The following is a 27,107-nucleotide window of genomic DNA, read 5'->3' on the forward strand; positions in this document are numbered from 1 at the left end:
GTTAGGGCCTTGCATCCACTGACCTCCCCTGACCCCGCAAACACAGCAACCTGGCTCTGCAGTCCGTTCATACCTACAACCTGCAACGAAGCTTCCAGCTCAGGACTCCCAGGCAAGTGTCCTCACCACTCTGCCTCTGTTTCCTCATTTAAAAAACAAGGGCCAAGATAGCGTTCATCTTAGGTAAAGCATAAAATGATTACATTGAAAACCAGCCCCTAAAAAGGCTGGACACACAGAAAGTACTTCATTACACTTTATATAAAGATTATTTCAATTTTTCAGAAAAAAAAAATGACTTAGATGTCCGCAAACTCTGCCTTGGCTTTTAGGAGCAGTATGGTACAAATGTTTATCAAGTGGAATTCAGGTGGAAGCTTGCCTCTTGGGTTCCTCTTCTAGCTAAATAAAATCATGTGTGAAAACCTATAGTCAAAAGTGCCACAGTGAGACCAGGTTCTCCATGTACTTTGGTGTGAGAGATTATAAGGTTCGGTTATGAATAGGAGGGACAGTCCATCACTTTTCCCTCCTCTGACCATCCGCAATGTCTCTTACGAAACTGCACTCTCCAAGGAACGATTGTGTCACAGTACACTCTAACTAGTCCCTCCTTAGCTAACTCCCCAATTAGTCCTGGTCAGTTCCGCTCCCTTTTTGTGTGTATTCAAGTGGAATCCAATGTGACCTGGCTAGCCTCCTAGTCACTCTTAAGCCTCTCCCTTACACATTCTCAGACCATCAATCATTGCATTCACTCCTCACCCTGCCCTCGAATATCCTATGTTCCTCATTAACTAGAAGATGAAGGAAGCAGACGGGAAGCCTCCTTACTACTGATCTGGACGAACAGTCTTCCTCCACACCTCTGTACCCCCACACCACCACAGAAGCAAACCAACACTTGCAGGTATCTCTGCCTACCTTTTCACTGTGGCTGTAAAGAAAACCATGGTTCTAATTCTGCATTCCAAGACAACTCCATCTTTTCTGGTACCCACTGAGGACTATAGGTAACATTGCCTTCACTGCCTCATCTTCTAGCAACTTCCTCTCTCTAATCTTCTTCTACCAATCCAGAAAATATGGGGCAGGGGGAATCTCAGCCTTTTACTAAGTTCCGACTACCTGTTTTCCTGCCAACTCTCTCAAGTGGTCTCTTGAGGTAGGTTGTGGAATGGCTTGAACTAATAATGTGAATCTCTGGAAGGCACCCTGACCCAGGTCCTTCTGGAGGGTAAGTATTTTTAAGGATGCTTAAAGGTTCCAGCATCCAGCAGCCTTGGGGTTGGTAACCACTGTGATTTCCTTCATTCACATTATATATTTTAAACAGCCACAATAAAAAAAATATACTGAAGTTTATTAGATATGACACAATGGATCTCTAACTAAATGCTGTTAATTGCTTTAGGTCAAAGGTTATGAACTGGCAACACTAATTAATCTTAAAAATTTGTATTTGGAAGCAAATGTCCATGTGAGCTAAGGAGGAATGGTTGAAGTTGCTATGGTGACGTAAATTACCCATACAAACTCTTAGAGCCTTAGATTACTTAAGATTTACCACCCACAGAAAAGCAGCAGCTTAGGAAAATAAAGGCTTTCATACATTGTAGGAAAATGACCTGGCAAATGGATGCACGTAAGAGCGAATACCAGGCATTTAAAAAGAGAGACAGTCCGAAGGTTAAGAGCACTGGCTGCTCTTCCAGAGGACCTGAGTTCAATCCCCAGCACCCACATGGCTGCTCACAATTGTCCAGTTATAGAAGATCAGATCTGAGGCCCTCTTCTGGTTTCCGTGGGTACCAGGCATGCACATGGTGCACAAACATACATGCAGGCAAACACCCATATACATATAAATAATAGTTTTTTTTTTTTGTTTTTTAAAGGAAAGCTAGTTAGTGAGTGTGGAACAAAAAAAAAAAAAAAAAAAAAAAAAAAAAAAAAGGGAAGAGGCAAAGGCCAGTCCTTCAGAGCCCCTGGAGCCAAAACCGATACATTTTGCTACACTCATAACAATAGGAAACAAGCAATTCTAAGAGGGTAACTCAGCAAATGAGAAGATAGGGGACGGATGGGAGTCAGTATGCTGAGCACCACCGGGAGAGAAGCCCAAGGAGGATACAATAGCCTGGATTTTGCTGGCAGCAGAGATTGAAACCAGGAGTTAGATTCCAGGAGATAAAATCAGTAAGACCTGGTGAGTGATTAAACGTGGGGTAAAAGAAATGAAGAGAGCTGCCAAGGCATATTGGTTCCCTGCATCTACACACACACACACACACACACACACACACACACACACACACACACACACAGAGGCAGGGAAATGCAGGACAACACATCTTGCAGAGTGTATACCAAACTGTCAGCAGATGTCACCTGTAGGAAGAGATAATGAAGTTTACATAGTAAAAGGCAGATTTTTTAAACTATGTACATTACTTAAGTATTTTACAATCTACAGATACACTGTTTCCAGTTAAAGTTCCTGTGGAATTCAAAAGTAGGGGGAGGGCTGGTTGGGGAGGGCTGGTTCAAGAGGCTCAGTGGGTAAATTTGGGCTCCTGCTGCCAAGTACAACCAACATTGTGGAAGGAGAGAATCAATTCACACAAACTGCTTTCTGACTTCATGCACACACACACACACACACACACACACACACACACACACACACAAATTTAAAAAGGCATTTGCCAGAATACCATTTTGGGGAGAAAGAACAATCTACCAAAAAGCAAGACAGGGCAACTTGCTGATACTCCTGATGACTTGAGTTTGATTCCCAGAATACACATGATAAAAGGAATGAACTCCACAAACTGTACACACACACACACACACACACACACCAACACACACAGTAGCACACACAGCAGCAGCAGCAGACACACACACACAGCAGCACACACACAGCAGCAGCACACACACACAGCAGCAGCACACACAGCAGCACACACACAGCAGCAGCACACACAGCAGTGTACACACACAGCAGTGTACACACACAGCAGCAGCACACACAGCAGCACACACACAGCAGCACACACACACACACACAGCAGCACACACACACAGCAGCAGCACACACACACAGCAGCAGCACACACACACAGCAGCGCACACACACAGCAGCAGCACATACAGCAGCATGCACACACATACACAGCACACACACAGCAACACACACACACAGCGCATACACACTTTAAAGGTGCAAATATGTAAGAATATATAGTCTATGTAAGGATTATCAGGTAGTTTAGTATCTGTAGCAGCAGGAGGGAGGTGAGTACTGAGATAAGAGGACTGAAGTTATTTAGAGTACAGCCAGATCACTATAAACTATAGCCAGAACTACCTAAACTATAAGGACTAAATGACAGTTTTTGAGTATGAAAGTGAAAAAAAATCCAATTTACAGTGTAATAAGACTATCTGGGGACCAGCGTGAAGACCGAGCCAAAAGGAAGGTGAAGCACAGGAAGGCAGGTGACCAGGGAGCCGGAGTAGAATCTGGACACAGAAGAAACTGGCAGGCCTTGGTGGTACACTGTATGGAACAGGAGGAAGCCAGATGTGCCATGGCTCCTGGTTTGGGAAATGGGCATCGATGACCTCAGCCTTCAAGAACACAGTAAATGTGGTGTAAACTCTGTTTTGAGGTTATTAAAGTTCCTCTGGAAGCAGGTCAAGGTACCCAACAGGAAATTGGATATACAGGTTGAAACCGAGGAACAATCAGGATGTCAGCACAAATACGCCATTACCCAGAGAATGTTATACATACAGACACAATCTTACCCTTGATGTCATTTCTCTGAAACTTGATGCAACTGCCAAGAGTTGACCAGTTCCATTTATTCTCATAATTGTAAAAATTCCATATAATTCTTAAAATCTGTAGACAATGACTTTAAAAAGTAAGTAGGAATTTTTGTCATGGTCTTTCTTAAAGTATTATTTTTTTTAACATTTTCCTTTTGGTCTGTTATTTATTCCATCTGTCTGCCTTATCTATCTAGGATAGATGAAGTATTATAAAGTATAATATAAAAACCATTTACTATTTATCTTAATCACAAAAGAAAAGCACTCCATAATTCCACCTTTAAGGAAACCTAAGTAATGATTTACAGTTGCGATTCTCCACTGATCTCCTGTACACCATCAGCCTTTAAGTAACATTTCCGATGCTGTTAATGTAGCTCCAACCATAGGGATGCATCACACGGTCAGAAGTCCAAGTTGGAGGCACCTTGGTCTAACTATGTCCTGGCTTGGTGGGTGGGAAGTACCTGTTGGCAAGGAACCAGCTGCTTCCTTCCCGAGCAAGGGAGAAGGTGGCAGATGGGCAGAGCAGAACAGCAGCCGAATGCTGCTCTGGCTTCTCATTGGCAAGAATTTTAAGGATTGAGACATGACTGGATAGTTTAAAGTCTATCCATGATTGAGAGACTATCGTCTCTTTGGGTGTTCTCCCAACACTCCCTAGGTCTTCCCATACATTTATATTTCACAAATGTTAAGTTTGAAGTGTTAGCAAGAGCCTAGCCTCCGCCTATCTAGTAAGCTGAGACTACAAGGCACTGTCCCATTGAACGGTTAGGATTATACCCACGAGAATGCACTTTCTGGTTAAAAATGTTTTAAAAAAGAAACTTCATTTTTATAGTTATAGTGATGTGATTTACTAGTGACTATTCAAATTTCGTTAGAAAATGTCCTTACATGTTTACTTTTATATACTTAATTTTAAAATATTTGCTGCAAAATGTTATTTGTTTTTGTCATTTTCCCTCCCATCCACTTCTGCGCCGAGGACGTTAAATATCCAAGGACTATGGGTAAACTAGACAATCAGTGGACTGACGTGACTAACATTTTTGTTTAAAGCTGTAAGTAGGTAAGTTCAATAGATGGAAAACAGCAATCATTGAAAACATTAAAAATTAGTGTGCCATGAACTATGGAATTTTAAAACATCAGTTTACTAAACTGAAATTCAACATTTATATTTTCATCAGAACTTAATAATCCCATAAATAAATAGAGCTCTCAATTATTTAAAAAATCAAGGGATAACATATGTATTTAGACATATTAGCAGCGTAAAATGTATGCTTCAACACACTTATTGATAAAAAGTCCGAAAATATTACTACACTGAATTCAAGGGCGTCCGCAGGAACCTGACATAGAAATTCTCTAGAATAACATTTCAGGAATTTCCAAAAAAGGGGAAAGAGTCAAATAGGAAACAGCCTCAACTTAATCGACAAAGTTCAGTGCTTGCTCTAACTTGATTCTGTCTCTCCATTGGGGGAAGGGGGATCAAGACGGGTGAATCACTTAGATGAGAGTTCATCTACTGGGATAAAGGGGGAGGCCGCTTGGGCAGGCGACACAGGAGAGTCGGTGGTAGTGCTGACTTTCGCTGGTGAGTTACAGGAAGATCCGGCACTGCTGCTGTTCCCATCCAGGGTATCGGAGGACACACACACACCCGGGTCTGACAGCTGTGCAACGTCAGAAGACAGCATGTTGGTGATGCCCTGGAAAAATCTCTTTGGCTGATAATCAGTTTCCATTTCACATTTTCTTTTCAATGGTCCAAGAACACTTGGTCTAATGCAGTTGATGGGACTCTGACTTCTCCGGGTAGTAAACCGGGTGGTTGGGCTGGGAATGGGGCTTGGAGGCAATCCGTTGCTACTCACAAAACTTTGCAAGGACGGTGAAAAACACTGCTTCCCAATTCCCCGGGTGGGTGACGGTGCTGGAGACACCGGAATGAAATCGATGCGCTTGGGGGAGGCGGATTTCTCCACGTCGTTGTCACTCAGGCTGAAACTTTCCTCCCAGGAGTGGCTTATCTGCATTGCGGTCTGCACCTCGCGCTCGTGGACCGTCTCTCGGTTGATCAGGTCCATGCCCTCCTCCTGTTTGATCTGGTGCAAGCGGCTGCTGTGCATGCGGACCGGCGAGGCCGGGAGCAGCAGGCCGTGGCGGCTGGGGAACGTCGTGCTGTTCCGCCTGGCGCTGGGCGCCTCGGCCTGGAAAACCGGCGAGGAGTCGCTGAGGCCGTGGATCAGGGGGGCGCTGTTAGACCTCCGGAGGCCCCCACCGCCCGGGCCACCGCCCTCCGCCGGGCTCGCGCCCGTGCCCGCGGGCAGCTCCAGGTCCAGCTCCATCTTCTCCTGAGCCATGTCTCGGCAGGGGAGGCGGGGGCGGTGCTCAGTCAGGGCCCTGCGACTCCCATTCCCCGCGGCCCAAGGCCGCCGCCGCCGCCGCCGCCTTCGAGAATCTGTCAGCAGGCTCGCGCCTCTGCGCCTGCGCGCCCCGCCGCGCAGGCGCCCTGACCCGCCCGTCCTCGCGGCGCCAGCTTAAGGCGTCATGGCTGCGGCGCAGCGGCGGGGGGAGGGCGAGCCGTGGTTGGTGGACTCGTCCGTTCGTTCCTTCCGCAAATAGTCGCTGGGCGCGGGCTGGCGGGGAGGCTAGGTTATGAAGGCCGCGGCATCCAGAAGTCTGTTTGTGAAGCAAGTGTGAGCTCAGAAAGCCGGGCCCTTGGCGATGTGGGGCTTTATGATGGAGCATGGCCTAGGCTGGGTGGCCTTCCAGAGGGAAGGGGCACAGGCTTCCGAGATCTAAAGGAGGCGACCGCGGCGCTTTGTAAAACCGTCCGGGAAGCGGGAAGGAAGCCCCTGCCACCCAGCTAGGTGGCAGACGGGAACCAGAAGTGTTAGCCTGGTGGTGGACAAGAGCAAGTTCTGGTCTGTCTTGATAACGATGTAAACCCCCGGGCGTTCTCAAGGAACGGCAGAGGGTACGGGAGCAGCCGAACTGTCCTTCCTTCGGCTGCGGTCTGGAGAACAAGACACAGGGTGACCAGAACCTACAGGGAAGAGGCCCGCGAGGACGGTCACTTACACTAGGGCAGAGTCTGGGAGGGGCGAGGGAGAGAATAGCAAACTTAAGGCTGATGGGAGGAAGACGCTTTCTGACCTTTTTAGCTGTCCTATGTCTGCCGCCAATGTTCACTCAGTATGAGGATTGAATGAAAGGGAAAACTGTGTCTGCATTTAAAGAATAACAGTTTTGCGCTTATGTAATTAATACAGAACTTTGTATCTCATGAAAAGTGGGTTTGTATTTGTTCATTTATTTAGTCAAGTCTCCTAGCCCAGCATACCTACTTACTGTGTACCAGAAGACATTTAGTTTTCTACTGGGTGGGACTGGGGGAAAAGACAAAAGAGGGGACTTGGGGTGGCAAACCTTTGCGGGCGGGGGAGGGGATGTAAAAGTAGGACGGTGTGGTAGAGCACCACCGATAAAAGTTAAGGGGCGATTAGGTAGAGTTAAGTTGTAAATGGCAAGTCATGTGGACTGCTGGGGGTTGAGTGTTCCAACTAATGCTAAGGGCCAAGGCATCCACTGGTCTGGGGAGGAACGGGGGCGAGGTGGGGGGGTGGGGGGTGGAGAGGGGCGGGGGGAGAAGCGTGATGGGAACAGTGACCTGAGAGGGCAAAGGACTGAGTAGCTCACCCTATAATGAGGAGCTACTGAGGAATGTAGGCTAGGGGAACAATAGCTTTGACCTTTATTTGTATAGTATTGTTTGAGATGGAGTCTCACTCTGTTTTTGCTCAGGCTAATCTCAAACTCCTGAGCTCCAGTGATCCATCTCAGCCCCCAAGGAAGTAGGCCTCAGGGCAGACAGCATCACACTAAGCTTGGTTTATGCTTTAAACATTAGTCTGGCTACATGGAAAGTGAGCTGAAAGAGTAAGAGGCCAGAGTGGCAGCCAAAAGGTAGATTAGAGCTGCTGCCGAGAGCACAGTACTGGACTAGGCTGTAGCAGGGGTGATGGGGAGAAGTGGGTGGACTCAGTATGATCTGGGGTTCCATCACTAAGACTGGCCAACAGGTTAAATTGAGGTGTTCAAAGAAATGGGTAGTTTAGATGGTAATATCCAATAGATGGGAAAGGAACATTGGGGCGGAGGTAGAGTTCAGTTTTGGTAGGGTTGGGGTGACTTTTAGATACCAATGTGGCCACTTTGATAGTAATTTTTTTTCAGTTGAAGAAAATAAGATACAGAGATCAGTGACATTCAGCACTGCACAGCTATTTAAGTCTGCTTTATTTGAAGTGTCTACTAAATACAGGTCCTAAGATCAAATAATGGTAAATAATTCATATCTGTTATAGAACTTGTTTACATGGTGCCATAATCCACTAAATCCTCACAACAGCCTCATGGGGTAGGTGTGATTATTGACCCCAATTTTCAGCGAAAACCAGAGGTTAAGTAAAACCCACAGAGAACCTGGCCTCGGTGGGTATAAGCCCTTAGCATGCTCACTGCTACCTCTAGCTACAGTGATGTTTCAGGACTCAAAGAAATCATTTGCATTTTAGTGGCAGTGTAAAGGCCTGTATGAGACAGGATTTGAAGGACGGGTAGGATGTTAATGGATGACACTTTGTATCAAAGGAGCAGATGACTACAGCATAGTGAGCTTGACTATGATGAAGTAAGTGCCTGGAGAAGAATAATGGGGGAAAGATGGAGTCAGAGAATGGAGATGTGAGCGCCTGGTAGAAGTATCTATATTTAACATGCGAGGCAGTAGGGTGCTGCTCAGATTCTGACAAGAAGAATGACATAATGAGAACCATGCTTTAGGATCTGCCAGATGTTTCAAAGATGAAGGCAAAAAACGGCAGGTGGAGCAAGCCAGTGTTTTTCAGTGTCTATTGCTCTAGTCACTTCACACTCCAAAGTCCCATTTTCTCCTTATTGCAGTTTTATAAATTAAATACTGATCCATAAGTTGTATGTTATAAATTAGTTATTGGTATTGTTAGAAAGGGTCGGCTGAAAAAAAAAAAAAAAAAACCCAAAGCCAAAAAGGCCCAATTGCCAGTAATATGGAAGAACAAAGGCCTGAACCAAAATAAATCAAGGTCTCAATATAAAAACGGATATGGTGCTGCTTGATGAATTTCACATGGACTGTGGGAGAATTTGATGATTAACTCTGAGACAGAAGGATGCCCTAAAAGTTCGGAATAGCAGGAGATGGATATGGGAGAACCTTTTGTACTCAGAAGATGAAGAGGGAGGAGTCGAAAGTGACCAAGGTTCACGTGTGTCAGTTGTGGACAGCTGCAAAGAATGGTACATTAACTTAAAACAGCAGAGAGAGAAACATGTTCATAAAAATAGGTAATGAAAGACTCTTGGCATAGAATTTATTTTAAAATATCTGTAGGAGATCACTAATTATTGGTAATAAGCCAGTCATTGTTTATACATGTCTGATGTCCAGGTATTAATGTTATTATTAAAGTACAGTTATTGTGATAACTCCATAAAATAAAACATTTATGCCATTTGTTTTTTGCCTGAACATATCAGTTAGAGGTCTCAACTTGTTTTCATTTCATGCCTTTACAGTCCACTTTACCCAATTTTCAAGATAATAATTTTTGAAAATTTGACTCATTGCTGTGGGATGTCTTTCTGTAAGCTGTGAATATGTATTGCTCTGATTGGTTGATAAATACAGCTGTTTGGCCAATGGTGAGGCAGAATAAGTTTAGTCAGTACATTCCAACTGGAGAGGGAGGAGGAAGAAAGGCAGAGGGGAGGAGATGCCAGTTGCCACCAAAGGAACAACATGCCAGCAGACCAGTAAGCCATGAAAAACGTGGTGAAACAGATTAAGAATTATGGGTTAATTTAAGTGTAAGAGCTAGTCAGTAATAAGCCTGAGCTAATGGCCAAGCAGTTATAATTAATATAAGCTTCTGAGTGATTATTTTATAAGCGGCTACAGGACCAAGGGGGCCGGGTGGGACCGGAGAAAACTTCTGGCTACAGACTCATTGCTTTCTTACTCAGAATGCTTGGATTTTGTATATTCTCTTGAAAAAGGATTAGGTCGCTCCAATGGCCCATGGCTTCTCTGATGACTCTGCTCTCCTGCTGACCACTCCTCTAAACTTCCAACCCCAGAGACCTCCTTGCCCATCAGCCCATCTAGATGCTTCCCTAACCCTCATAGCTAACCTCTTCTAGTGGACATCCACACTGCTCAGTTCCTTCCCACCATTACACAAGTGCCACTGGCTGTTCTCTCTTAAAAACAAACAAACAAACAAAGCAAAGCACTAGGGCTTCCTGTATGCTGCCTGCATTTCCAGGCCTCTTACCGTTTTATTTCCTTTGGGAGTATCACATGATCTCACTGTCCCTACTTCCACCTTGCTCTAATCTCTATTCCTATGTGTGTGTTTTCCTGCCTCTTCCCCATCTAAAAGTATAAGTTCTTTATAAGCAAAATTTGTTCTGGGCTGTATGCCCAGTATCAAGAGCGTGGCCTGCCACAAACTATTCAGTGTTTCTTGAGTCCTTGTGTGAATGGATGATAAGGAATGAATGAAATGAATGAATGAAATAATGTAAGTCTGTCCAAAAGGGAAGTGAATACTGTTATTTGGAAATCTAGCCTAACAGGCTTTTCTAGATTGATCCTGGGCACCTCTTTGAGAGTTCCTTTTCTAATACCAGGAATGCTATTCTTAGTTATATTGCCCTCCAGCCTACACAGGTAAGTTACTTGAATGAACCATTATGTAACCTCATAAACTGGAACCCTGTGGTTCCATCTCTTTCAACCTTCTGCTGACACATGCTTGACAGAATTAAAATGCTCGGTGCTGAAGATTCTAAGCAGAGTTTAATATATTGAGTTACTGCTTCCTCTCAAAGCAAATCAAGAACAAATTAGAGAAAATCGAAGTCATAAAATGCAATTCAAACTGTTGCAAATGAATTGTGAGAGAGGAAGGATTCGAGGGACCAAGCCCCAGTCTAATAGCACTTCTGGTTTCACTCTATGAATGAAATATTATGTGTGTACAATTGAAATTCATACTCACTTGTACACCATAAAACTAGACATCTCTTCAGTAAACTTTATTGTGATTAGTATTGGATTTTTAAAAATTAATGAATGGTTTCTTTTTCATTTCTGTGGCATTTTTCACTAGTAAGCCTTTGGGCTCTTGGCAAGGCAAATTTCTGTCTCTCAATCTATACCAAATAAATGGGAGATGTAAACACATAAATGTTTACGAGTATAAGCTGAGATAGGTAGCAAATATCTCAACATCCCACATTAACTGGCATCACCAGGCAAAAGAAAACTACTCTGAAAACACAGGAGCTTAGGACTGTCTACTGGTACATCAACTTAGGAAAAGCTGTCAGTATAAAAAAAGAAAATATGTGCTAAGAAGCCATTCCACCCTTTTATATACTGAAAAACCAAGAGAGATGAATGCTGAGTTCTAAAAGACATAAGAATATTCCTGATTTACTATTTGTAATAATCCTACGTCAAAAACCACCCAGATACCCACAAATGAATGAATACATAACTTATACAATGCCATTCTTTACTCAAAAAAGTGTTTGAAAGCTGGGTGGTGGCGGCGGTGGCGCATACCTTTGATCCCAGCACTCAGGAGGCAGAGGCAGGTGGATCTCTGTGAGTTTCAAGTCAGCCTGGTCTATAGAGCGAGTTCCAGAACAGGCTCCAAAGCTACACAGAGGAACCCTGTCTCAAAACAAAACAAAACAACAAAAACAAACAAAAAGGTGTTTGAATCACAGCATAATCCTGGGTGGAAGTATATATTCTATGATTATATTCCTTTGTTTTGTTTTGAAACGGTCTTTTTAGGTCTAGGAAGTCTTGGCTAGTTTGGAACTCACTATGTAGACCATAATAGCTTCAAACTCACAGAGATCTGACCGACTGCCCCTGCCTCCCAAAGTGCCACCACACCCTCTATGGTTATATTCTTATGGTGTTCAAAATAACCCAAACTGTTCAAAATAGTGGCTGTACTATTTTGTTCTGATCAGGAGGAGCACAGAGATGCCCCATACTCTGATCTGTGTGTTCAAGACAAGGTGTGCATATGTGTAGTAAACATGTATCAAATACAAACACTTAAAGTGTATATGCTTCATTATGTATGGAATTGGATTTCAAAATGTTCATATGTCAAGAAACACAAGGACCTGGAATGTAGACAGAGGAGGAAAGAACAGAACAGGAATAGGAACACACTTCAGGGGGAAGGAAGATCCTTTGTGTAAACATTCACCTCAGTTCTAACTCTAAACTGGAATGTTGAGTTTCCATCCCAATGACACGGTATGGGTGAAAGATCAGCTTTCTGTCCTTGATAGTAGGCAGCAAGCAAACAGAAACACACCCTGAAGCAACCTACATTTACCTGAGGCCTCAAGCACCAGACTCCAGTGGTCTCCCAAAGCACTGAAAAATGGCTGGATCATTTATACATTGCCAAAAGAGCTATGAGTGGGCAGTGGCCCTGCTCCCACAGTGCTTCAAGCTGGCTACCTCTGAGAAAGCAGGAAGAAAAGAAGGCCAGCTCACTATCTTTTGCTGTCTCCACGGGAAGCTTCATGTATTGTGTTCAGCCCAGGGTGGCTTTGTTGCCTTGGTGGTACAATCAAAATGGAGTGATTGAACTAGCATTCAAAGAGCTCAGAGGTGACTGTTAAAGCACAGGTGAGCAATGGATATAGGTATAATGTCACAAGTCTAGCTACCAAAAACTTATGATGAAAGAGAACTGTTAGTCTCACAAATTTACCGGTCACTCCACTCTATATTATTGAGAGGTACTATGGTGGGTACCTTCAAGGGATCAACTCTTACCCACCAACTAAAAGGTAGTAACAACAATAAATTTACCAAGGAGATAGAGATCTTCAGACCCTTTTCAACTTTCATTTTTAATACTGCCTAAAAGCTCTCACACCATTGCATGGAGCCATATTCATGTAGAAAAAGTGCAAGGCTAGAAAGGGCAGAGGCTTACCCTCAGTCCATGCCTTCAGCCAGGTTCATGAAAACAGAGAGGAATGGTAGTTACCTTCTATGTTTTGTCAGAAATATCAGGCAGACTATCAGGCAAGAAATTAAGTTAAAAATCTCAAATACCTTTTTAATCCTTACTCATTGTTCCTTTACATATTTTAGATAGAATAGAAAATGGGGTCGGAACATCTCATTCTCAAGTATTTCGACACTATAAGCAACCATCTTTTGGTACCTTCTTCAAGATTATAATCAATATTATTTTCTATAAGCATATGCTTCTCTTTTTCTGTGTACTATTTTGCCCTTGCAAGATTCAATGCATTTGTCAAGAAGGGGGAAAACACACGATCACTTTCAAGCCATGTATAAAATAAAAAGAACTGATAGATTTTATATAATGCATAAAATTAATAAAATGAAAATGGTCAAAAGTCTGAGAATCTATTTGCATGTATATACTTGGGCCTTCCAGATCATGGGTGTTCTGTGAAGTGGAGAAGCATTTGAAGGTGGAGTCCAAGGAAGGAGGTTTTATGTCATTGGGGATTGTACCCTTGAAGGGGCTGTGAAACATCAATCTCTTGTTCCATGAACAGGATTCCTCTGCCATGTGCTCCCACTACAACACACTGCCTCCAAATACAAGGCCAAATGATTGTGGACTGGAGCCTTCAAAACTGTGAGCCCAAAGGAGCTTTTCCTCTTTTTAAGTTGATTGCCTCAGTTCTTTTGTTATAGTAATGAAAAGCTGATTAACACATAGGTATTTAGAAATTTTCTATATAATCTCCATAAATTAGCACTCAGCAGGACTATAATCAACAAAAGCACGAACCCTGAAATCAAATTTTTATACTTTCATCAATGTGGCCTTGCATCAATCAGGCAACTTCTTTAGGCTTTAGTTTCCTTGTTTGTGAAATGGGGACACAGATCCTTTGTTGTAAGGATCAAATAATAGGTGTCAATAAAAGGCTTGCAGACAATAAAAGCCCCACACAAACAGGTTTCTTTTTGTTGACATACTCTATGCCTTGATCACAGGGTGATCCTTGCTCTAGTCTTTGAGACCCAGAGGGCTTCCCCTGTTTTCTCACTCCCAAGCTGATCTGTGGAAAGAGAGAGAGTCTCACTTCATCTTCTTCCCCCAGACTGTAGCAATTTTAAAGCCAGGCCTTTTCTGTGACTTGGTAGGTATGAATCAAAGGATTCACGTAACAATCAGGCAGAGGGTTCATGAGAAGGAAAAGTGGGCAAAAGCGTGCTTTCATGATCCCTGCTCTGAATCTGTGTCAGAGGAAAGATGGGTGGGTGGCACCAGGCTGAGGCTGTCCATCACTCAGAATGTGGCTGGATCATGAATACTGTTCTCCACAGCCAGCCATTCGTTAATCCCCTGCAGCAATACAACCTTCCCTGGTTGCGCTGAACTTTTCAATTGGGACTAATCCCAGAGGCTTATTCTTATTTATTCATTTAAAACCCTGCTTTGAATTATTGCAGCCAGGTCACTGTCCTTCTCAGCATACAACACATTGCACAGGGATACACACATCTGGCTGTGCCTGACAAACCAGCTGAACTCAGTCTTTCATTTAAAAAGAAATATAATATATATTTTAGAGGAAGAAACTGGAGACCCCAGTGTCAACAGCCAATGTTACTTGAGGCATGTCTTTGCCTCCAAGTAGCTGAAACCAATAGATTCTGAGGAAAAGGGAAATGTTCTAAAGAACTCTGAAGCGAATGGCCCAACCTAAAGCTTCCTAAGGAACATTTTTTAGGGATTCTTTTGGCTGAGAAGATGACACAGGCATGAGTTTCCTAGCTTCCAAGACCTGTGAAGATATTAAGAGGAGAGCTTGTGGTTTGTGGCTGCCTTTGTATAAGCTGTATTCTGAGCTAAACACAACACCAAATGCAATAGAAAGCAGGAAGGGCTAGATCCTCTGAAGCTTTCTGCCTCATACAAACTGTTAAACTGAATACAACTGGAAATCAGTCAGCAGGGCTTTTAAACCCGATTTGTTAGCAGGAAATGAAGTTTTATGACCCACGGAGTTCAGTCACCTAAATTTCCCACTTATTAGGAAATGGTAAGGATTTTTCTTCTTCACTCTCCTTTCAATTCTTTTTATAGATTACATTTTATTTTGTGTGCAGGTACACGTGTATCATATTGTGCAGAAGTGGAAGTCAGAGCCACCTTGAAGGAACTGTTTCTCTCCTTCTACCCTGTGGGCTCTCGATGTCAAACTTAGTCCTTTAGGCTTGGTGGCAGGCAGGCACCTTTACCCACAGGATCCTCTCACTGGCCCTGCACTGTTCTTTAGAAAAGTTCTGCCCTTGACATGAAGCCACTTTTCACTACACAGCGCTGTTGTCACTGTGAGTGTAGAGTGATGGCTTACACACGGAGAGGACATCTGTCTCAGGTATCTTTTAAGTATTTTGGGAGCATTGCTAATCATCGCAAGGATCGTTATCTTCTCGTACAAATGCAGGAAATGAGACTTACAGGGGTTCACTAAGTCACCTCAGCTGAGTAAGTAGCTAAGCGTTGAACACTAACTCATAAATACCTAGATTCTTTAAATTGGCTGTTTTCCTGGATTTCAAATTAAAAAAAAAATTGAGGGGCTTGATATGTCCAACTCTAGGCTGAAGATGGATGCCCCCAACATTGCAGAGGAACCTTGGGTGGCTGTCCAGGCAGCCAGCTGTTTCTATCATTTCTAAAGTTTTGGAAGTTGTTTGTGCTGCACTTCCTGTTTACTCAGTAAATATTATATCCTTCTTGGGTCTCTGATGGAGTTGAAGATGAGATAGTGTGGAATATTTCTTTATACTGTGTGAATATATGTCACTGTGGTTGGTTTAATAAAGAAACTGGCCAATACCTGGACAGGATAAGGTTAAGTGCGAGAACCAGACTAAGGACACTGGAAAGAAGGACAGAGTCAGAGGGTCACCAGCCACACACAAAGGAAACAGGAGGTGCAAGATGAAAGAGAGATAATGCCACATGGCAAAATTTTATTAATATAAATGGGTTACTTTAAATTGTAAGAGCTAGTTAATAATAAGCCTCAGCTATCAACCAAGCATTTATAAGTTATTAATTAAATTAAAACTCATTAATTAATAAGTTTCCATGTGGTTATTTGGGACGACTGCTGAGACACAGAGAAACTCAGCCTACAAATGGTGCCCAAATGTCCAGCAACATAAATCCACATAAAACCCGAGAATGCTTTATTTAAAAAGAGGGAGAGGTTCCAAACACAAAAATGGGGTCAAATGTGGATTCTTGGTAACCACCTTTTCCCAGGCAGGTCGATACTAACAACAAACAGAGGCCCAGCTCCTTTAAAAGTTGGATTCCTTGGTTCAGTGTTAGCAGATACCTCTGCCATAAAGCTAAGCACTCAGGGACCAGGGGTTGGGGTGGGGTGGGAGGCTGGGGGGGCAACTGCCAATGCCATATGCTAAGCGGAACTGTGCTGGCTAATAATATAGCAATTTAAGATTCATCTCATGCAATCAAAAAACAATGCAGATACTCAGTAAAGACAGATCCAGATGGAAAAAAACCAAAAACTCTAAATGGTTACAGTGTGTTTAAAAATATACATAGGCTTGAGAGAGAGAAAAGAAAAAAGGAATAGAGATTCATTAAAAAATGCTTAGTTTTAAAATAATAAAGTCCTTAAAAGGGAATAAAGTAATATAAAAGAAAAAAGCCACATAAAGATGGAAAATGCACAGAGAGTCTGGATCCTGTATGTTATTGTGTTGCCTTTAATTTTTTTTTTTTGGCTGCTGAAAGATACTGTATTATGAAAGCTGCTAGATTAAACCAACCTATATATTTTAAAAAATATCTTGACTTCAAAATGGAAATCAAAAAGTGTGTTGCTTTGGGGGAAAGGCTATGTTTTTATTTCATAAATAGACAGGAAATGAGAGGCTGTGGATTCACTCCAGGTTAAAGATGATCAGGTTTGATCAAGGAAGACCCCCTGAAAATCCTGACTGGAGACATAAAGAAATAAACCTTTTTTTTTTTTTTTTTTTTTTTTTTTGAGACAGGGTTTCTCTGTGTAGCTTTGGAGCCTATCCTGGATCTCACTCTGTAGCCCAGGCTGGCCTTGAACTCACAGAGATCTGCCTGCCTCTGCCTCCTGAGTGCTGAGATTAAAGGCATGCACCACCACTACCTGGCAAGAAATAAACTTAAAATACTTAAAAAAAATAAAATACTTAAAACATATATTTTACCTGCTCAGACATAAAACAAAAAATCATCTTTAACTGACTTGTGTGCACCACATATTCTATATTTGTAATATACGTTACCTTTAAAAGTCGATGTATTTTCAGAACAAGGGACCAAACACCAATAAAAATGGATGGCCCAGGTGATTCAGCATCTCATAATGCCTCTGTTACAGTCTCCTCAGGATTCTGTATTCAAAACAGCTTCAAGGCTGCTGGCTGAGATGATCCAGCCCCCAAACTACTCCAGCCAAGACCTAACAACTATCCTGATTTTTCTCAAGTTTCCCCCTAAAGTGACAGTGTCCACAAACAACAGGAAGTAGGCTAGAGAATGATACCCACCTTTCCAAAAAGTGGGTTATGAATGTTTGTTATCATTTAAGGGGGGTTGGGTACAAGTTGTTATTGGTTCAAAAGAAAAAAGGCTAAACAAAGGAGTTAAATTCAAAGATCTCTTTCTAAAGGAAAAAAAGGGGGATATAATATAAAAATGATGAAATAAAAGGGTAGATTATTGATTCCACTTTAATCCAAAAAATAACTATTAATCTCAAAATATTTTACATTGGTATGGATTTTGGTTTATTGATACAAATTTAAAGTTAATTTTGTTATACTATATGTATGTTTCTACTTGTTTAGGGTATTGTGTTTATGCAGCTCATTTGAAAATGTAATATATGATTAAGAAATACAAATTAGTAGTCATCTATAATAATCAAGCTTATACTCATGTTAGGTATGTTTTTAAGGTAATAAATAGATATATTTAGATAGATAGATGGTTTTCAAACACTTCAAAGACCTACAGAATATGGCACTTAAAATGTTTTAGTAACATAAGGATTTTCTTGACAGTGAGACACATCTGCTCCTGGCAGCACCAGTTTACTTCAAAGAAGATGAAGAACATCAAAGAATCTCCATATGGAATTTACTTTCTTTATGGCAAAAGCTAGCCATTTGGGCAAAGAAACTGCTCTTGCTTCAATTGCTTCCAGTATATTGTCCAAACTGGACCAGCAGGACACAAAAGAAAGGGACTGCCAAACTTTGTCAAAACAAGGTAGGATTGTCCTTCAAAATTCCCTGCTGCTCAGAAATGTCTGTCAGATTACTAGGCCTATAGTCCAAAGTTGGATGCCCCAACATTACAGAAGATCATTGGGTGACTGTCCAGGCAGCCAGATGCCCTGTCATTAGGTAACATTACACCATTCTGGGGTCTTTAATGGAGTTAAAGATTAAATAATTAGACTTAAAGTTTTCCTTAGTTATGATAAAAAGGATAATTAGATACAAAACATTAGCCTCACAAAGATAAGATAAGTAGTATTTTCTCTAAATTGCCAAATACAAATGGATTGGATGTTGTAACTAATTTTTACTTAATAATTGTTTTTGTTGTATATAATTTTACTATGTTAAAGTTAAAGCCTTCCTTTTTAATTAAACAAAAAGGGAGAAATGTAGAATATTTGTACACTGTGAAAAGGTATTGTGTGATTGGTGTAATAAAAAGCTGAATGGCCAATAGCTAGACAGGAGGTATAGGCAGGACTTCTGGTCAGAGAGAGAAGAAGTAGGAGATGAATTGAGGCATGTGAGATGCTATGGAGATGTGAAAAGAGTCAGACACACATAATGGGAGAGAGGTAAAAGCCATGTGGTAGAATATAGATTAATTTAAAAAAAACATGGGTTAATTTAAGATATAAGAGCTAGTAGGACAAGCCTAAACTAAGGCTTTTATAATTAATAAGTCTCTGTGTCATTATTTGTGAGCTGGCAGCCCAAAGAAAAATCTGACGACATCCAACAAACCTTCTCATCAGAAGAAGACAGGGAATTTATGTAATTGTAAGAGCCAAGAGATACTAATGAGGTCACAAAATTAAGAAATTAACATTCCCTATTCATCCCACAGCTGTCATAAAGACTCCTGCAAAGGAATACAAACTAGAATTCCCCTGTCCAAATGCTTGTCAGCGAGTAAATCAGTGTTCAGAGGGAGCAAATGATTTCTTTAAAGTCAAAAGGGCATCTGTTGCGGAGTGAGGATGTTTTCTATCCTTCAGGATTGCTCCGTAGTGTTCCCTCGATTCTTCTCACTTGAAGCACACACTCCTCCAGTGTTTGCTAAGGTCGATATGCCGACGGCACTCAAATCTGTATCCTTAGAGAGGGCTGACCTATCTCTAGACTACATCACCATCTCCCAGACATTCCTATTGTGCTCTCCATAGCTTCTTCACGCTTACCTTGACAATGAATGGACTCACACCTTCCGACCCCGAAACCGCTTTTCCTCCTGAAAACAAATGGTGTAAGAGTTTCTCCAGACAACTAAGTCAAAACATACCCCTTGTCTCTCTTTCGTTCTCGTCTTGATTCCCACAGGTCCACCCTCAGCAAGGTGCAGGAAGACTGCCTGCCTGCACACATTCTCACTGAGGAAGGAGGTCGGCTACCATGGGGGTGGAGACTTTGTCAACATCACAGTAGCCCTGGACACTAGATGCAACAGTGAGACTTTCTCTTTAAAGATTGAGCAAAAGGAAAGGCTCCTGTGGGTTCATTCAGAAGCAAGGGAAGGCTTGTGACCACTTTTCAGGGAGAGGCGGAAATAGAGAGAAATACTGTGTACATCCCATTAGTGCCGCTTGTCACATACCAAGGACGGAGGTCTCGTCTCAAATGTGGCAGAAATGCTGAAGGAAAAGGGCTGTGATTTGGCTTTGGGTAGAGGCTGGAGACCGGGGAGAGCTGATGACTGTGAGGGAAGGCTCCCCTTGAGGCCAAGGAGGATGAGGGGGGCAGCACAGGGTCGAGGCGGGGTAGAGACTAGAAGGAACAGTGGAATGCGTTACATGTGAGGCACTCTGCCAAATCCAAATGGAGAAGACCTTTTTGTTTTCTAAATTCTTATGGGTGCCAGGGAGGCCCCTTCCTATTTTCTTGTGGATCCATAGGAAAACAAACAACATAGAATATCACATGGAGTGTGACAAGGGACAGGGCTTCCTTCAGCTTGCTCTTGCCTGAGAAGTGACTGGTGGTGACAGAGATATGGGTGAGACAAAGTTGAGATCACTGGGATAAAGCCACTTAGAATGGAAGGGGCTGGAATTGAGGGCACATGTAACTGGTTGTAAATAGTTGTTCGAAGCCTATTACACAGCCTTTGGTTTTACATTCCCCAAATCTGGGAAGGATTTATTTCCCCTCTCTTTCCTGAATTGTAACTCATAATACTTTCGGAGTGCTCATTGTGTTTCACCCACTGCCTCGTTGCCAACATCAACATTTCCCTTTCTTTGGCAAAAGTGAAGGGAAAAGGCAATTAGTGTCACTGCTTCTACGACATCTTCTAGCCCTGGCTGTAAGCTGGAGAGGGACACAGGCGATGTGGCAGTAAAAACCTGCCCTGAGTCTGCACACTTAAATCTCTCTTAGAAAATGTAAAACCTAGAGTCACTTGATCCAAATGATGTGTCAAAGGACAGAAGAGTTCCCCAGGCTAAAAATCTCCACACACGAAGAATCCAGCAGCAGAGCAAATACATTGAGGATGGTGAAGACAAGGCCTAGTTCTCCCAGAGGTCATTGTCATCTTTTTTTTTTTTTTTCAATGAGACAGACAGGATCTGACCATTTAGCCTAAGCTGGCCTCAAACTTGTGAACTTGTGATCTTTCTGCCTTCCATGTGCCAGGATTACAGGTGTGCACCTTGACACCTGTAATCTTATTTTAACCATAAAGTAACATTTCAATTCAAAATCACAAAGGCTAAACAATTCATAATCTGCAAATAGTTTCCATATATTTTAACTCAAGTATCCAAAATGGCAAATTCTATTTATTTTTATTTTACCAAATTTTAAATTTTGGTGTGCATGTGTGCACATGCATGCATGTGCATGTGCATGTGTGTGCATGAGTGGAAGCCAGAGAAAGGACATTGGGTGTCCTGCACTATCATTCTCCGACTTACCCCAGTAAGACTGTCTCCCACTGGACCTGGAGCTATCCCCTCCCTGCTCCCAGTTGGGTTGGCCAGCAAGCCAGGGACCCTGAGCCTCTTGTCTCTCCCTGACCCCTCCAGCCCCTACTTCCAGTACCGGTGGTGTATGCAGTGATGTCAGGGTGCTGGGGAACTGACCTCAGGTCCTCAAGCTTGAGCAGCAAGAGCTCTTACCCATGGAGCCATCTCCCCAACTCCTTACTTTACCAAAGTTTAATGTATTCAGGAATGCATATCAGATTACTTTCTGCTATCATAAAGTGATTCTATTTCTTTAAGTTAATTTTACTGACACATTTATCATCAGTAAACAAATTCTTCCTAAGAATACAATTTGCTAGTTTTTTTTTTTTTTATCAAATATGTAGTCATGTAACCATGTCTATAATATTCCCAAAAAAGACTGATCAGCAGTGCCATGTCAACACACACCATCCTTGTCAACTTCTGGTGTCAGGGTCACTTTGCCATATTAACAACCCTTGAAAGTCATTCTCAGTATGGTCAGAAAAAGGTGAAATGAAAATGCATGCCTGGTGCTTCAAATCCGGCTAAGAACCCATGGTTAGGGAGCTCATAGGCCCAAGAGTCAGACTACCACTTTTTTTTTCTAAGTGGACACAGTGTCAAACTGCCCTATAGATGCGGATCTTTGTACCATAGATCCGTACAGCTCCATTCTTCAGCAAAGAAGAGTGTGTGTGTGTGTGTGTGTGTGTGTGTGTGTGTGTGTGTGTGTGTGTGTAGACAGTGGTAAACACAGAAACTCACAGCTGGTCAAAGGGCAGAGAGAATAAGTGTCTTTGGAGTGCTCGGTCACAAGCAGGACATCTATATCACATGCCTATCTCCAAGGCCTAGGGACAATTGAGGAAGGGGGGAGAATGAATGTCAGAGATAGAGGTGGGGGGGACTGGAGTCCAACAGTGTCTTCTGGAGATGACAGGACCGCTGCCCCCCAAGAACTCACACCAGCTGTGGCTGCCTTCACATGACCTGTACAAGACCAATTAACATTCCAATGTGGAACAGATAGGGGCTCAGAGCCTCTACCCCTCACTGAGGAACTATTGACAACTGATGGCTTCTGAGATAGGAGGAGCTGGGGTTCTTAAGGGTGTGGCCCCTGGTAAGTCAACTAAGCTCCAGTGGGCAGCTGCACACCTGTGCATTTACAGGTAGCACAAACTGGACAGGGTGGATTATTTAAAAGGGGGAGTGGCATGCAAAGTTGGGAGGAGCCAGGGAGGGGGAGTGGACCTGGAAGGAGTTAGAGGCTAGAGTGGATGGTGAATATGATCAAAATACTGTATGACTGTATGAAATTCTCAGAAGTATTAATACAACGTTCTATTGAAAAAGGTGAAATAGTAATATATATCACTGATTTTTGCAGGAAAGTTCTAGTAGTTTATTCCCCATGTCTCAAAGACCTCTTCTATCAGCAGTAACACTGCTTTCCTTAATATCAGCATTGGAGGTGTTCATTAAATCATCTGGGTTTCACTTTTTGAGTTCAGAAATTATGTTTTGTTAACTGTTTCATTTCCTTCATGGCCACTGATTAGTTGCCTCTCTCTTCAGGAGTCACTTTGGTAAAGTAAATGTTTCTAGAAATACTGACCACCAGCCATCTCCATGGTGGTTCACAAGGTAGCTCACAGTGTCTTTGGTTACTTTTCTTCTGCCTGAAGGCCAGGAAGCTGGGCCTTCCTTGAGCATGCTGGGCATGTGCTCTACTCACTGAGTGACCTCCCTAACCTACTTCTCCTTTTATTAATAACAAATGTTTTAGGACAGCATACAGAGTAATGGGCTTCATCGTGGCTTCTTCCCATGCATGTGCAACGATACTTTGTTCTCAATGTCTCCCTACCCCACTCCCGCCCCTGGATCCCCTGCTTCATTCTGGTTCACGTCTCTTCTTCCTTCTGCATTTTTATCTCCTCCTATCACAAATTTTCTATTCTTGTTCAATTTTACTCTTTCCAAGAGATTTTGGGTATTTCTGAATGAGATAATCTGCCAACTTTTGCTTACAATATTCAGGATTTCAGTTGATAGCTTTGAAGCATGCTCATGCTTGTTATCTAGACCCTTAATAAGTAACTGTTACTCTGATAGGAAAGGATATACTCACAAACTCTTAAGTTAGTGGCTCTAGCCCAACATATTTAGTTGGTTACAGGACAATCGAGATTGCAAAAATATTAGTGATACAGTTCATGGTACGGTTCTCCCACCTTACAGTACAGGTTCCATCAGGTTTAGTATCCCCAAAACATCAGCTGGCCGTGTGAAACCCAGATGTACTCCTCTGGACCACTGCAAGGCCCCAGTGTATTTATAAGCTTCTCCCCAAGCGTGCTGTGGATTGTCCATTATGTCTGGGGTCCACTGGTTGTTTTGACCAGTCCTCACCTCCTACGACTCCATCGACACCCTTTGACTGTATTCCGTTCTTCATCAGCATTGAAGCCGATCTTACCGCAGGGCCAGCGGTACCCCTCCACGGTGGCTTTGGCTGTGAGATATTTGCTAATTATACAAAAATTTTAAAACACACAGGAGGTAACAAATGAAAATTACCAATAATCTCATTGTTCAGAAATAACTGCCTATGGTATTGTCACAGAAACACTCTGGGTGTTCATCTATCTCCATGCCTGTCTGTTTTTATACATCCAATGCTCACTAACTTGACATTTCCATATTATCTAGTGTGAACACCTTTTGTATATCAACAGAGATTTATACCTTCAATTTCAATGTGTGTGAAGTATGACTGTATCATGGACTTCTTATAACATTGTATAGTAGATACCCACAAGTCTCACTGCTCCTCTTACTCACCTGAGACTACAAAAACATACTTTGTTATCATTATTATATCATATGTTTTCTGCACAGCCTCATTTTATACAGCTACAAGACATCCAATAGATAAAAGAACCACACTTTAATTATGCAATAATGAAAACTTACAATATTCCCAGCATTTGATATAATGACCCTTAGTAACCCAATTTTTTTCTCAAACTAAATTCCTTAGTTCAGAACATCTAGATTAGAGAAAAGCACTCTGCAGCTTGGTGAAAGTCCTTGAGAAAGCCCAAAGAAGACATGAGAGTGCTTGCTGTGGGATGTCTTTATGTATGCTGTGAATATGTGTTGCTCTGATTGGTTGATAAATAAAGCTGCATTGGCCTATGGCAGGGCAGGATGGAGCCAGGTGGGAAAATCCAAGGGAGAGAATGAAAGGAGAAAGGAGAGGCAGGAGAGACGATAGCCTGCTGCCCAAGGAACAACATGCCAGCAGACTGGTAAAGCCATGGAACATGTGGCAAAACATAGATTAACAGAAATAGGTTAATTTAAGATATAACAGCTAGCTAGCAAGAAGCTTGAGCCATAGGCCATCCAGTTCATAATTAATATAAGCCTCTGTGTGTTTACTTGGGTCTGAGGAGCTGTGGGACCTGGAGGGACACAGGAAAACTTCCAGCTACAAGCATTCACTGGGCTTGCTTCAACCTTGGTCGTCCCGTTCTTCTGAGAGTTAATGATAAAAAGCACTGTTTTTTTTTTTAGCTTATTCTTTTATTGTGCATTTTCAAACATTACTATTTTTCTGATGTGTTCACTGTTCCTTCTCAGTAAGTCAGCAAATCCCTTTATAGACTTGCTTATTATCTATCTACATACAAGACAGCCCAAATAAATTACATCTGTTTCTTACAATCTTAGGTCCTATTTTACTGCAGAATTATATAAAAAGAGTGCCTTGTGCCTTTAAAGACAGTTCTGGTCCTATTGCTTAGAGTTTTACATTACATTTATTCCAACTCAGATAAGGGAAGATAACAATTTTTTCTTCATGTGGCACCAATGATGATACAGATTGAGTATGTTTGTTACAGCACAGATTTGAGTATAGCATAGTCACACTTACGGCTCCTCATTACAGTGTAAGCATTTGATCAACATTTCATTATAACATAGTCTCATCTCCAGCTGCTCCAGGGAATGGACCATTACGTGATGCCAACGATAAGCTCTGTTTCATCACAATGCCAGCATCTGTACTGCTAGAAGTATTATAAACCAGGGTAGCTTTGCTCAGAGCTTTCATTTTAAAACATGCCTTTTGTTATGAACAATTGTGACTGATTTTCTTCAGAGCAACACATGGTGAATACTCACTTTTTCATTTAAAAAAAAAAAAAGAAACAGTTAAGAACAAATGACCCGCAAGTGAATTCAAGATAATGAGCAGTGACTGTAACATTCCATTAAGGCATTTTTGGTTGAAATGCTTAAAAACAATTCCCAGAATGCATATCTCAAAGACAGTGTATTAGCATGGGATTTTTTTTCACTTTTAAAAAGTCTAGTTTTATTTAAAAATGCATGTGTCATATTTTAAATCTTCAGCATTTTAATAAAAATTACTAAAGAAATTCTAGTGGTTACACTTGAAAGCATAAAATCAAATTCCCGGCTATTTTCATGTTTATAGTTCAGAGACATGACTAGGACCACAGGATAGAGAAGAGAACCAAATGTTCGACTTTATCAACAGCAACTAGACTAAAGTCTTCAGATCTGCCAACACTATTACTTTTTGTTTTAATAAACTGTTGCTGAATTCATCTATCTTCATAACCATTGGTAGAACGTACAAGTAACATTGTAGTCTGAATGGTAATCACAAGCCAGTGATGGAAATGTTGATATTCCTAAAGCTAATGGGAAGATACCCCAGTTCAGGAGGCCTACAGTCTAGTGCCTTGAAAAGCTGTTTATTACTATTATATAAGTACAGCAGCTTCACAAGACAAGGCTTTGTCTCCCAACACGGTCATTAAACTACAGGTCCCTAAACAATCATGTAAAACTATAGTATAAAAAAATAATAATTAGAACAACCACTTAGGGCCTGGCATGTTGGTGCACATCCTTAATCCCAGCACTAAGGAGGCAGAGGTGAGCAGATCCCCTCCCCCTGCCCCGTCTCTCAAATTTGAGGCTGGGTCCACAATTCCTGAGTGCACAATGCTTTTGCACGCACCTGTTTCTCTGTCTAGACTGTTAGACTGGCCAAGGAAACCATCCACTTTGTTTCTTGTCTCTCTGTCTCTCTGTTTCTCCTTCTCCTTCCTGCCCTCCTTCCTCTCCCTCCCATCACCCCCTCTCCCCATAGTGAGTTTCAGGCTAGCCAGGTCACATAGTGAGACCCTGTCTCAAAAGCAAAACTGAACAAAAATCAGCTTAGTGTAAGCTGATACTTGGAAATGGAAAGGTGTCTTGCATAATTAATAGACACGCATATTCACCCACAGTGGTGGGCTTACCTAATTTATTCCCAGAAACATGCACAAATTAGCTTCCAAAGTCAGTGGACAAAAGAATGCTATGGAGACCATTTCTTATGGAGATGAAAATAAACCTTAAAATATCTCCAAGAGCAGCCAGCACCTTAAAGAGAATCACAAAAACCAGGAAGCCACACCACACCCTGCACGCTGAAGCAAGGGATGAAACAAAGATAATGCTTACAAACAAGTACCTGGACACTGGAAAGGCAAAAAAGGGAACATATGAAAAAGAGACAGTGGAAAAGGCAGAGTGCCTGCCCCCAGCAATCCCAAACAAAGCCAGGCTTGCAGTAAACAGTGTCTGGCTGACACAGAGTAGAGGAGCAGCCATGAGCCAGGGAGGCAACAACACCTGATTAGATCAGCCCTCCAACACTTCACCTGCATCCCCCATCCCCACCGCCCCAAGAAGCCACCGAATGTTACACACAGGCTCAAGGTTTACCAATGCATCAGAAGAAATCATACCGGTTT

The 27,107-nt window shown here is 42.2% G+C and overlaps 2 protein-coding genes across 2 annotated transcripts in view; both read right to left on the reverse strand.

The window, feature by feature from the left end:
* Pip5k1b (phosphatidylinositol-4-phosphate 5-kinase type 1 beta) overlaps window positions 1–27,107 on the reverse strand; it is a 276,485-nt gene that overhangs the window by 191,382 nt on the left and 57,996 nt on the right. The gene's annotated exons all lie outside the window — the stretch shown is intronic.
* Pabir1 (PP2A Aalpha (PPP2R1A) and B55A (PPP2R2A) interacting phosphatase regulator 1) lies at window positions 3,825–6,320 on the reverse strand. Its single transcript, XM_028894107.2, has one exon. The coding sequence runs from the start codon at window positions 6,219–6,221 to the stop codon at window positions 5,361–5,363; it is 861 nt and encodes a 286-aa protein (XP_028749940.1). The 5' UTR covers window positions 6,222–6,320; the 3' UTR covers window positions 3,825–5,360.

The sequence above is a fragment of the Peromyscus leucopus genome, chromosome 1 (genome assembly GCF_004664715.2).
Source record: "Peromyscus leucopus breed LL Stock chromosome 1, UCI_PerLeu_2.1, whole genome shotgun sequence".
NCBI lineage: Eukaryota > Metazoa > Chordata > Mammalia > Rodentia > Cricetidae > Peromyscus > Peromyscus leucopus.